General features: G+C 38.0%; 1 protein-coding gene across 2 annotated transcripts in view; it reads right to left on the reverse strand.

The window, feature by feature from the left end:
- LOC122821784 (ras-related protein Rab-26-like) overlaps positions 1 to 5,421 on the reverse strand; it is a 37,377-nt gene extending 31,956 nt beyond the window's left edge. Inside the window, exons 1-3 of one of the 2 annotated variants that reach the window (XM_044099992.1) lie at positions 5,071 to 5,258; positions 4,742 to 4,988; positions 3,225 to 3,335 (exon numbers count right to left, since the gene is read on the reverse strand). In XM_044099992.1, the coding sequence (XP_043955927.1) occupies positions 3,225 to 3,335; positions 4,742 to 4,927 (297 nt within the window). In that variant the 5' untranslated portion in view covers positions 4,928 to 4,988; positions 5,071 to 5,258. Of the gene's footprint in view, positions 1 to 3,224; positions 3,336 to 4,741 lie in introns of both variants that reach the window. The other variant, XM_044099993.1, reaches the window with a different exon arrangement.
- Positions 5,422 to 13,827: the final 8,406 nt, after the last annotated feature.

Raw genomic sequence — 13,827 nt, forward strand, 5'->3', positions numbered from 1 at the left:
GGTTTCTGAACTCATCAGGCAAACTCACTACCTTTTACAGTTTACATATATGTAATTATAATGCATCTGTATATTTGAACCAATTAAGTTCTATGTGAATGTCGTAAACTAGAAATGGAAATGTTACAGAGAGAGAGGGAGAGGGAGAACTGATGAAGGTCTTTAGTGTCCTTAGACGGACTTAAATGTGCTACTGTTATGCCATGTGTTACATAAGTAAATAAACCAACTGCTCATCCACCCACAAACACATCCAGCCTACAAACAGGACCACAAAAGGATCAGATACTTTAGTTCAACAGGAACAGGTGGCAAATGTGCCTGAAGAGAGTGGAAGGACCTTGGATTATATATAAGTTTCTAAACATTAAAACCTAAGTCAACATTTTCACAAAGTGGAAAAGTTTTCATGTTGGCAGCTTAGAAAGTCCAATAATTTAGAATAACTTCCAACAAGCCAGTTAGGGTACGTAGCTTTTTGTAGTCAATTGAAGATCAATTTAAATGGCATATTTGTCAGGTTTCGATTTTGAAGTTTAGCAAGGATAAATGACCTCCTGTGAACACAGTTTCTACATAGTTATCCTTAACATTAAACAATGTGATGGTCCAAACTGGTGTCTGATGACATTAGTCTTTGTTATGTCACAAAAAACATATTTTTTTCTTAAAAAGTGGAATGGAAGTTGGGAAACAACTTGGTGCTTTTCTGCCACCTCGTGTCTGTTTCAATGCTGTGTCAAAAGCAGCGGGTAAAAAAAATTCATGATATTTCTGATCCTGATGATTGTAATCCGAAGTTAATAAAAGAATATGTAGCTTAAGAACGATCTGAATACTTACTATTTTTCCATTTAAAATTATAGGCATAAAATTTTCATATGAAACGTTGATAGAGAAACTATCCAAATTTATTTAACGGTAAAATTAAGTGTTGAAACTTATTTCTTGTTAAGAAACAGAAGCTCTTGGGTTTGGTTTTATTAGACTTTAAAGAACTTAAGATTTTAATTCCTAATCAGTTTTACAGATTAAACAAATAAATGACACCATTTCAGGGAAAGAAAAATTATATTAAATCTTTCACAAAATGTAATTTTCTTTTCTGTGGTTTCAATTTGTCTTTTAACCATTCAGGCAGTTTTTATGCTATGATCACATTCGCTCTTTCACAGACGGATTCACAGACTGGTGGGCAACATGGGGCTCAGTATCTTGCCCAAAGACATTTCGACATGTGGTGGCGGGGAGCTGGAACTGAATTCTCAATCAAGCAATTGCCAAATGACTGCTTATCCCTACTGAGTATGAGATGGGACAAAATGCAACCACAAGATGCAGATGTTTCTTAAAACTTTAAGCCTGTCATGACGCAAGTTTCTTCATATAAAAAGTTATTTGGTTTCCATTTGTAAACTGCAATAGTATGTTGTAGCATGTGTAGACATAAATATTTACAATTTTAAAACCAGCAGTAATGGGATAACAAAACCTTCACTCTAGACTAGCTTTTCTATGTAAGCAAATATTTGCAAATTTTTCAATACAGAAGGTATTTTCCCCAAATATCTCTTATATTTCTGCTGTCTGCACAAGGAGCTCAGAGACATTGATCAAGGCCCGCAGGCCAAGTCATTAACCTGCAGCCAATGACTTTTCAGACTGCATAATGAATAATGCAGGGGGTACACTGCACAATATGTTTTTATGGGACAGAAAAATACTCTATAAAATAAATTAAAATACCACTGAAAAGTTAATTTACTTAATTAATGAAATCTAAAGGAGGAAATAATATTTTATATAGATTCACTACACTAGGGACCTATTTCAAGAATGTGTTTGTGTTAATTTTGATAATTATGACAAAAACTAATAAAAATCTAAGTTTGTACAAATTACATAATGTATATTAAACAAAGCCCGTAGAAAATAACAGAATTAGGGATCTACTGAAAACTGTGTATGTACTGCGCAGCATATGCACTGTACTTTGAGTGTCTTTTGGATGAATTACAGCATCAGTGATTTGGCACAGAGGCAATCAGCCTGTGGCTGTGCACAGATAGTAAAGAAGCCCAACTTGCATTAATAGCCGCCTTCAGATCTTTTACATTGTGGGCTCTGGTGTCTCTAACCTTACTTTTGATAGTAACCCACAAATTCTCCATATGGTTTTAGTCAGGCAAGCTTACATCACAGCAATACCATAGCTAAAGAACAGGCATATGCTGTATACTTTATGCAGTGTCGACAGGTGCCAAATTGTGCTGAAAATAAAAACTGGATCTTCCTGTGGCTTTTCAGCAGAAGCATGAAGTGCTCTGAAATTTACTGGCTGTGCAGACTTTGGACTTGTTGAAACAACTCAGAGGACAGACGCCAGCAGGTGACATGGTTCCTCTAAACATCACTGAGTATAAAAACGACCCACTGAACCTGAAGCAGCTTGAATTCTGCAGGTCTCTCCTCCTCCTCCAGACTTTTGGACCTTTGGTTTCAAATAAATTGCAAAACATAGTTTCCACTGAAAAGAAGACCTCAGAGCATTCCAGTCCAACTCTTTTTCTCCTTATTCAAGGTGAGACCTTTCTGACACAGGTCATAGATACGTCTGTATGTGGTGGGGATGGAAGCACTTAGTTCAGCTGAAGTCAAAAATCAACAACAACAAAAAAATGTTCCTTTCAATATATCAAAGTATCTAACTAATGTTTCACTGTTTGAACAGAATAACATTTGATAGCTTAACTTTGAATGACATACTAATTTATTGAGGTGTGTCATTGATGTCTATATGTGAATAAATCTGCCTTTTTTCTGGCATTTATGTCAAACAAAATAAAAAAAGTCTTCTGGACTAAATTTATGATGTACTGATTTTGTTACGAGTCTCATTAAAAAAATTGACCCATTCTCTCTCTGCTGCCCATTAGTGTCCACTAAACTGGTACATGATAGGCACCATAATCACCCAGATAGGCTGAAAAAGTAAAACATGTCAAACTAATTTAAGAAATCAATATCTATCTCCTGACACAGGAAATGCTCAAAGCTCCAGTGCCTTAAGGACACAGAATGGCTCTAAAAAGAATCCTATTAGAGACTGGCCCTATTTCACTAACTAACTAACTAGCAGCGCTAAACATGAAAAATATGAAAGAACATGTACTGCTTGTGGGGGAATTTGTGATTGCTTTCTCAGCCCATTGATTCGAACTCACCCTAAAGTCGATTCCCACTGTGGAGATGAAGCTGCCGGCAAGGAAAGCCCCGTCTTTGAAACGGACCAGTAGACAGGTTTTCCCAACTCCGGAGTCACCAACAAGCATAACCTGCATAAAACACATGAGCTGAACAGTCAATTTGGAAGGGTGGGATGAGTAATGCTAAATATTGAACTCATGAATATTAAGAAATTAGTACATCCAGAAAAATAAAAATCCTATGTAGGGGTGTGAAAAGACTGGACTTCCTCTGTATTTCTGTGTTTGGTCAGTGAAGAGTGCACACATGACTGAGTTTGTGGACAGTGGATGTCCCTGCATCCTTCCTGTAAGTGTGTCTTTGCATGCAGAACAAACATACATTGCTTTGCTTCTTTGTCACAGACACATGGTTTTCATTCAGAGCTGTGATTGGATTAAAGGTTTTATGTGATTACAGTTATCAAGTTAGCTGAGGGACTCTGGGACCCAGATATGGAAATCAAAAGTGTCTCCTGGGTCCAGAGAGGAAGCAGACAGATGAAAGACAGAGGAAGCAGAGCGAAGGGACACTGAGAAACAGGGTCACCGAGCAGATGCACAGTTACAGTAACAGATCTCACTCTCCTTTTTTTCCATTATTTATTATTATTATTATTATTATTTGAATTCAACAAGATTCATTAGTGACTAAAAGCTGAAATGCTAACAGAGAAAACTATAGTGCCTTGGAACAAATGTCAAAATCTGTTGATAGTTACATATTTGGGCCTTTATTGAAGAATAACATGAAGAAAGTGGTTGCTGAAATGAAGCCAAAACCTCACAATGGTATTTGCTATAAGACCATGGTTTAACGTTTTGGTCAACATGCAAAATGGCAGAGCATTGCACATCAGCCTGAACACACTATCCATAACATAATGGTGCTGACTGCATCATGTACAACTACATTTCAACTGCAGATCATGTTTTATAGGATGTAATGGGATTGAACCCAGTCTTTTCAGAATTTACTTGGATTAAAAATAGAAGTGTCACAACTTTATATTGGTCTACCACATACTCCTCTCCCCTCACCCCTACAAATGCACTGAAGTCTATAGTTTGTGGCAGAGTGTGGAAAAGTTTAATTAATACGAATAACTGTGGATTCATTGTTACAATGTCGCAATGTAGTGCGAAAAGAGCAACAAACTTGCTTCAAACAGTTGCTTCAAAAACATGAAGTAGGTGGCAGACTTGAAGCGTTCTTGACGCACACAATGAAAACCCGTGGGTGTGAATCTGTTTGTGTTTCTGTGAAGTGGCAGCTCTCCACTCACATGCGTGCTCTCTAAGCATGAAACCATGCAACAATATCTTCGTGTGCAACGTCATATTATCTGTAGCACAAAAAAAGTGTACATTTGTTGTATAAAGTGGGCAACCCAGGATATGATCAAATCGCCTCTCACCCTTTTTCTTTATAACATTGTTTTCATCAAACTGACTGACATAAAGTAAATCTCACCTGCGCTGCTGTTTTACCTCACCTTGAAAGCGATGTCATAAAACTCGTTGCTGCTGCTGATGGAGGGTCTGCTGGGATGCACCACGCTGTTCATCTGAACAATGCTCGGGCTGCTCCTCGCAGCTTTCCCGACGCCTTTCCCGCCTGGGCTGCCAGCTGACGGGCTGCTGTTAGGGGCTTTGCCTTTGGCTGCCTTCTTGCGAGACATCGCTTCCCCAAAACAGATTTCAACAACTGCGGTGTCTCTCTCGGTTATCTGAAACTACAACCTAAAAGAAAACATCAACCAAATCCACGAGAAATGGGGTTAAAAGAAAGTTGCAGCTGTGCAGAAGTTCGCTGTTCTTTCACCTGTGCGTTGAACGCATCTTTCTTGGCAATTCGCTGCTTTTTCAAAGTCAGAGTGAAAATGTCGCAAAACGCTGGCTGCGTCTTTCTGCAGCTTCCTGCTCCTGATGTCCTTCTGGTTTCAGGACAATAGCCTCGGCGCTGAGCGCGGCAGCAGCATCAAGTGCATGTGATGCAGTAGAAAACTCCACCTTCACGGGAGATCAAAACTTACAACTGATTTAAAGCAAGCGGCAGAAACTCGCAAAACACGCTTAGACTTAAGAGGGGTGTCGATTAGGACATAAAAGCTGGGATTACCATACAAAAACGCAAACATATTGAAAGATTGATGATTAAAAACAGGGCGTCACTGTCCTTGGTGCTGAAAGCCTTTCTTTACCTATATTCGGCTTTTGTGAAGAGTAATATCAACAAAAACAAAATTCTTCAATCTTGCCAACCATTATTTTGTAAACGTCATGAAATCCCACATTTAAAAGTATAAATTTAAAAATGTATATTTTAAAATCTGGATTTGCTTGCAGTCATATTTTTAGGCAAATAAAACAATTTTTGGGGCTTTAAACAACCTGTTGTTAAAATTGCATTTGGCCATTCATTGTTTTATTTTGGGTGGTCATTGTATTATTTTGGAATAAAAATAAAACAAAAATAAATGTTTTATTTTATTTTATTTTGTTTTGTTTTAGAATAAAACAATGAAGGGGCAAGTGAGAAGAATGAACGAAAAATAAAAAATTTGTTATGGAAAACCAACTGAAACACATTTGCCACCTGTGGAGCGTGCTTTACGTGCGATTTCAGGACAACGCCACACGAGGGTGCTACACTAATATAAAATAGAAAAATCTAATCTACACACCTGCAGTGGACTGGCGACTGGTGTAGGGTGAATCATGCCTCTCGCCCAATTAGTGCTTGAGATTAACACCAACCTAAAACAACAAAACAAAACAAAAAACAAAAAACTGTGTTTTGTAAAAGTATTCACACCCCTAATAGTGTTTTAACTTTTATTGCAAACTCAAATGCCAAAAAGACAAAACAACAAGGACCAAGTCAACCGAAAAGTTTTATTTTGGTCTGACTTGTCCAGAGAACAGAGTTTGCAGTGTTTGTGTTTGCCTCATGGCAAAGGTTAAGCAGGATGTCTCAGTGCACAACGAGGAGTCGTTTTGTAAACAAATTGCACCGCCTGAACTCTGATCTCTGCTTGGTCTGATCTTGGTCTTCCACAACCGATTATTGCTCAGTTTAAGCAAAAGTCCATGTCTTAGGCTTACATTTATGAATTTCTACTGAAATTTTCTGGCCAGCCAGGTCAAGTATAAAATTGTGGAGCAGCTCCACCCTCTAAACTTGTTCACTAAGTTAAGCAAATCTCCTAGGAGGTCAGGAAATAACTATATTCATAATCAGATTATATTACCACTGACAGATGTCTTTTCTAATTTGGTCATTTTTTGAGACAACTAGTTGTGCTTCCCAGTATTATATACATAAATTTGTATATTTTAAAGTGCAACATTTTAAAGTGTGAGAAAATTCAAAGAGCTTTCATTATTTGTGCATAGCACTGCGAGTTTGAGAGTCATTAAGATGTTGAAAATCACGGGTCAAAAAAATTACATGAAGGTTTAATGGTATGGAACTAAAACCACAGTGTTCTTTGCTCCTGTTGAGCTTAATCTGCTCTCAGTTGGAGTATTTCACCTGATTCCTCTTGCAAATTAGAATACTCTAAAACTTAAGCGCTATGGCTATTCCTCTGCTTACTATGAGTTTAATAATCAACAAGATGAAGTTGATCTTTTTCCTAAATATCTGTTCTAGCACTCAGTTCAGACGTACCGAGGGGCTTGGCTGCAATCATACAGAGCATTCTGTCTCCAAATCTGCTGGCTGTCAGCATTTTGCCACACTCCACCCAATGCCATGCAGAGCCGAAGAGCGAAATGTCATTGGTTTTAAGAGAATCCAAACTTCGGGCTCCACCAACCCCCATGCACAGCTCCCCATCGACAGCTGAGATTTGTTCTGCCCCCAAAGCAGCTGTCCACTGAAGCAACAGCTGGGCATTTTGGAGGGAATATAGGAAAGGGTCATTGGAATCCATTCCTGGTTTCAGGGAAATTAAAAGCCCTGCAGAAATGAGTTAACCATACGTTGTGGCTGTGCTGTATGTTGGAAAGTTGTGACATATATTCAGTGTGCCATCTGCTTTTATGTACTTTTAAAGGTCTCTATTGAAATACGTAGCAACATAAAACTATAAACAGGTGTGTGAATGTAAACTGCAGAGCCAGTTCAGAGAGATTATATAAGGTTGGTGTGGTAACTCTGTTTAAACTAAGAAAACAGCAAATATAATAAAGAAGTCTCTGAAGTGCTATGAACTGTGAAACAAAAGTCAAGCAGGTGTCCAAACACTTCCACATAATAGCCGTAACATAAGCATCCCTAAGGATGCCTCTAAAGGCATTTTAGATCACGTTATGCCAAATCAAACAATCACAAAAGAGTAGCTTAAGTGTAAAAGTAAGTCAGTATTATGACTTTTAAAATAAGGTAGACAGAGTTGTGCTATAATGTGGCTGCATGTGCAGACTCAATGCAGAAAGGTCATCAGGGCCTTAGGGTCATAACACTCTGCAGGCACACCCAAAGCAAAGGCATTTGTCAGTTTACCCAGGGTCAGGTGCCCCAAGTGTGCACTGGCTGGTGTGCAGCAGCCTGGCCAGTCGCTCAACCAAAGTCAGAGCAACTGTTGATCTCTTGGCATCCCCCTTTTTCAGCTGCCTTTGGACCGACTGTAGCGTGTGGGGAGGCGGGGGCTTCAGGGGGCATCCTGCCAGGCTTCACCCCTGTTTGTCAGGCCTTGGCGAGAGGAACCAACAGCAGACTGGCACTGCCAGGCACACATTCACTCACTGAGGCGTCTCCAAGAGAAAAACACAGAGCAGCTTTGAGAGAAAGAGAAAAGAGTTGTTTACAGTCTTTTAAGCAGACTTTTAGATAATCAGACTTTAGGGTAAAATAACCTCATTGTATCAGATTAATAAATGTAGAAGAGTTAAATAAGTCTAAATATTTGAAATTAGAAAGCTGTTACCATCTCAGTTACAACTTCAAGGGACAAGTCATGTAGGCAATGGAAATGAAAATTACACACATCCAAGCATGTGAATTGTTTTTCTTATAGAAAAAAGCTCCACATTTTTAAATATTTGTATTTCTAAAAGTTTGAATAGCATCAAACATCAGTGTAGTATCCATGATTCAAAGGTCTGCCATCATTCTGCCATCAGTGAATAATTGCAGAATTAATAGATCAGCATTTGTTTTTCAGCATAGACATTTTTGTCTACAGCAACATAATGTGAAATGAACCTCATGTATTTCTAAAACATACCTATTTCAGAAACACATGCATCCCTACATTTGGAATTTTAAAAATGACTTCATATCATACATAATAACTTTGTTTTTAAAATGACATTGAATTATATCATATTGCAAGTATATTAAGACTAAATTGTACCACGCTATATTGTGGTACAACTTTATTGTAATCCCACTTTATTGTTAATAGTCTCATCATATTTATGCCAAATATGTTTATAATGGAACATATTATTTTATTGTCTTATCTCATGTCAAATTACATCAAATTGTATCATATTGTGTTAAGTGTCATTCTGTTGTACTGTATCATATTAAATTTTCTCAACTAGGGTCGTATTTTATCATATATTGTTGACTCATACCATTTCAAGTCATAGTATATCAAACTTCTTCTGTCATTTTATATCATGTAGTAAATCGTGATATCAAATTATATCGTGTATCACATATTATGTTCTATGGTCATATTCAATAAATCAGAATATGCAATTCAATGAGGCCCATTTGTCAGATTAGAAGTACCTTTTGAAAATAACAATCCAGTATTGAACATATTGCAAAGCCCACATTTCTATATTGAAAATGTTTTTTTTATTGGTCTAATGTAGCATTCGAATCTTAAAATATTATTGTTTCTTTAGCTTAAGGGGAAAATCATCAAAATAAACAGAAATAAAGACTTAAAGACATTCATCAATCTGTATGTAAATAATCCATACAACATGCTGTATTTGGTGAATTGAGTTACTGAAATCTCCCGACCCCATTTAGGGAAGAAGGGTGTAAAGAAAATGGATGGATGGATGGATGGATGGAGTTACTGAAATCTATTAACTTTTCATTTCTTTAGTGGATCTATACAAAGTAATGTAGTATTGTATCCAGTTATATCACTTAATATTATCACTTAATAAAAAATAAACCTTTTACGTTACAGATTTATATTTGATGTTAAACATTGTTGAATCTCTTTAGGTTATGACATTTTTCAGTAAAAATAATATAAAGCCAAAGAAACATAATCCCTCTGTGTCCTAGTTAACAACTCTTGCAAAGTATTGGCTTATGCTTTTATAGTTGCTTGGAATTGCCTTGGCAAGACTATTCTTCTTAGTTTCATGTTGAACCAGTGTGTAAAAGTAACAATGTCAAGCCAGGGCTTCAAATCTGTCATCATTTAAAATTTTATTCTTTTTCTCTGTATCATAAAAAAAGGTGACAATATTTAATATTACCTTCAAAAGATATCATTGCAGCATCCAAGTGTCACACCTGCAATTTCCAATTGAAAATTTCTGACAATTTATTTAATTAATTTCTTATTTTTCATTTTAGCCATAATTATTCAATAGGGGTCCATATTAGTTATGCATCAGGGAGCAATAACAAATTTATTCCAATGTGTTGAAAATAATGTAGACATGCTTCAATGGGCCTTTTAAAGGATCCAAACATAAAAGTGGAAGCCAGGTTACCAGAGTGGAAAAAGTCCACATGGGTAATAATTACAACCAGGAGCTCAATTTCAACCCAATATCTGCTCCACGTTTCAGACTCCTCGTTTTCTTGGACATTGACGTTGTAAAAATTAAATATATTCCAAGACTCATCTGTGTTTCTACTTGCACTTTCATTTCCACTTGTAAAGTTGACAGTCTGTCATCTTAAGAGAGCGGATAATGGGTGCATTCACAAGTGATGGTTGTGTTATCTACGGCCTGACCATAAATCCTTGCTAATCCCGGTTGCTTCCTGCAAGCAACAGTGTCGTTGGATTCTGTTGCGCTGGTGATCAGATTTATGACCTTGCATATGGTGTTGCTGTCAAAAAAGGAAGCATTTGGTGTTGTACTGACTCCCTCGTACACACCCAAACATGTAGAGTCAGCAGCAGAGTAATTTCACAGACGAATGGCGAGATGAGAAGTGGCCAAACATCTGATTAAGCTCCAAAATGTATCTGAACAGACACTTGGGGCTGAGAGAATAATTGATTCTGGAGCACATAAAAAGTGCAAATTCAAAAGAAGTGGGGATAAATGACGTAGAAGTCACTTCATCTCCCTTTCTGCTGTCATAGATAAAACTAGTTGAAATCAGGAGTAAAATAAAATAAAGATAATTTCTTTTCCCAATTGCGCTTGCAAAAGCAGAGGTGGGTGAAACCATGTCTGTACTCAGCTGGAACTGCCGCTACAAAGAGCCTGCATGTTCACATATGAACGCACACACAGTTTACATGTAACCAAGAGTGGGCACATGAGCACCAACTGGAGAGAGTCGTGGCGAGCGGGAAAAGGTGTGAGCAGGAAAAGTGGTGTGTGTGGGTGAGTGTGAATATGCAAGAGTGTGCGTGTGTATTAGTAGAGTTTTTGCAGTTGTGACAGCTGGGATGAGGGAGTGGAGGCGGCGTGTGTGATTGGAGGAGGTGCCAACAGAGCAAGTGTCTCTTTATTTTCACGACACGCAAATGTGTATGTGTGGATATATGGTCATGAACAGCGCGCACATGTGTGTTTATGTCCAGCAGAAGTTTGTGCTATTCTGATTTGTTTCGCTATTGTTGCAGTGTATTTAAAGTAGAATCACATGCTAGTTCCACAACAGCATATGAAGACATGCAATCAAACAAGCAGGCAAACACAGAAAATAGAAAATATACATTCATTTATTTGCAATTCCTGCAGGCCCTCCACAACTGCTACTGCAGTCTTGCGCCGGCATGACAAATCAACAAAAAGTCGTTTCAGAGTGTGACGTTAAAGGGAAATAATGTATGTTTCATGTTCTACAATTTAAAATGGGATGCAATTATTATCCAGCCACCTGCAGCTTTACCCACTTTCAGTAAAACCCAGTGCAACAAATGCCTTCAGGCTGGACAAAGAGGGCGTTAATCAGAACAGCAGGCAAGATGCTTACAGGAACTCTGGAGGAGCTGCAGAGTTCCAAAGTTCAGGAGTGAGAATATGTTGACGGGGCAACAGCCTTTACCCTTTAGGCGCATAAAACTGAAGCCCTTTGCATGGTAAGATACTACTAGTTTTGCATGTTTTGGGCACTGCACTGCAATATCTGCCTGCTTTGCATGAGACTGTACATGTGTGCTGTGTAGGTGAGGTCACTCGCAGCCACAGGAGCCTGGCAATGATGAGCTCACCCTGCAAGAAGGATTAAGGCTGTAACAACTGGTGCTACAGCCAGCGCCAGGCGAGGCAGTTGTGCGGTGGGCATAGAGCTGTGGTCCCAGCTCCACACCAGTGTTTACCCCAGTGTTGTTTTTTCATTATCCCGAAGCTGGCTGACGGTGTTGTGCAGCTCGCCAGGCCCACAGTGGGAGCCCACAGTTGTTGCATGGCTTTAGGGGCCTTTCTTCCTCTCTGCCCATATCTGTGGTCACACACTATGACCACAGTCCTCACACAGAGTAAAGCATCAGGTTACACACCGAACACACTCGTTAACTCAATTATACAAGCCTTTCCTGCTTTGATGTGTAGCGAAAATGCCAGGATTACTGAGTGGACAGATGCCACCCGACCACAGCGGAGCTCTGCTGCTGCATGCCTCAGCTCTGGCCGATGAGAGATGGACAGAACGGACTGCTGAGGGAAGACGGGTGAAGGACCACTTATAACCTGGGAGAGTTGAAAGATGGAGACAAACATGGGGGTGGTAATAAAATGGCTTTTACACTTAATAAAGGAATAAAAGAAAAACTAAACAGGACTTAAAATTCATGGTGTCTACAAACATATACTGTCTAGATCTATATTAGGTGATTTTATCATATCTGTGCACTTTACATCCCTCCTCTATAGCTAAATAAAACACAACAAGCTCTTTGTAAGTTTCCACATTATATTTTCAGTGAAGCTTGGACACATACCTTAAACCATTAGCAACACCACAGGGACTAGTGAGCTAAACCAAGCCAATGTTCTCTCAGTTTTATAGCATTTTCAGCCTTTTTTTTTTTTTACCCTTTGTTCATTTATTCCCTAATTTTCTCTTTCACTTACCTTGGCAAACAAGGGGATATTTTAAAATGGCTCAGAATATTTATCTTCTTGATGCTTCATAATGCCACTTGATACAGAATATCCCAAAGAAACTCTAGAGGAGAATTCAAGGCTTCAGACTTGTTTCTAGGGTTTTCTGAAGGGACGAGTGACGGAGGTCAGCTGAGAAAAGTCCCTGCAGTTCGTTCCAATTACAAGATGAAACACAATAACTGTATAAAAGCATGCCACTTCTTTTCGCGGAATGCACACTAATTTATTCAAAACAGTCAAGGTCAGTTTGTGTGATTTCCACTAGGTGGCAATGCAGCTGTAGACTGACAGAGCAGGAGATAGAAACACACCTGTGGATCACACCACGTCCTTTCACACTCACTTCATGCCACTAGAAATTACAATTTATTGAATTAAGCTGTTTGATTTCTGAAAGAGGAAATGAAAAAAGACAGGAGGTTGCCATTTTCAGAAAAATTCCAGCTGAATTCGCTTTTATGACAAGCCAACTTCTTATATACATATCTACAGATGGTCATATATATGAACAATAATCCAGGGAATTGGTTTTCAGCTGTTTGAATCCAAAGTGGATTGAATCTACATTCCAGCTGTTTCACGTTATCAGCTGATAAGTCAAATTTTAAGAATTGTGTAGCACAAAATAACAAAAAAAATATAAATCTTAGTAGTATGAATATTTATATACAAAAAATCAGATGCTAGTAATAAATTAAATTACAAATTGACTCATTTCTTAAATTATTTTCTATTTATTTCAAACATGGTAGTCTAAAATAACAGACATGAACAAGAAATGCAAAAGAGATATTTTTGTACCGCAATCATCTTAGCATGCTCGAAAAGGAGTAGAAAGAAGTACAAAACTAATGAACTCCTGCCCCGTACACTCAGACCATGTTTTCATATGTTGTCATATGGACGCTTATTATTAAATAAAAAAAGGAAAATTTTGACATAGTATCATACATTTTTTGTTGTTGCTTATTGAAGAATAAATAACTATTTATTGTATCTTTATGACACATATTTAATACAGTACACATACGTAATCTCACCCCCCTCCTACCCCCCCCCCACACACACACATCTCACTAAATGCTGGTACGTTTAATCTGTTTCTAACAGTCTACGCAGCTTTTTTTCTGTTTTCTTTTGAATAACCCATCTTTAGCATAACCGTCCTTTAAAAATGATCATAAACAGCTCTCCAAGCTGTAGTGTGTAGAACGTTTTGACAAGGAACAACAAGCACCTGACTATCATACACTATTATGTCTAACAGTTATGAAAAAGTTGATGTTATTTGATCCTG

This window comes from Gambusia affinis, linkage group LG19 (assembly GCF_019740435.1).
Source record: "Gambusia affinis linkage group LG19, SWU_Gaff_1.0, whole genome shotgun sequence".
NCBI classification, from domain to species: domain Eukaryota; kingdom Metazoa; phylum Chordata; class Actinopteri; order Cyprinodontiformes; family Poeciliidae; genus Gambusia; species Gambusia affinis.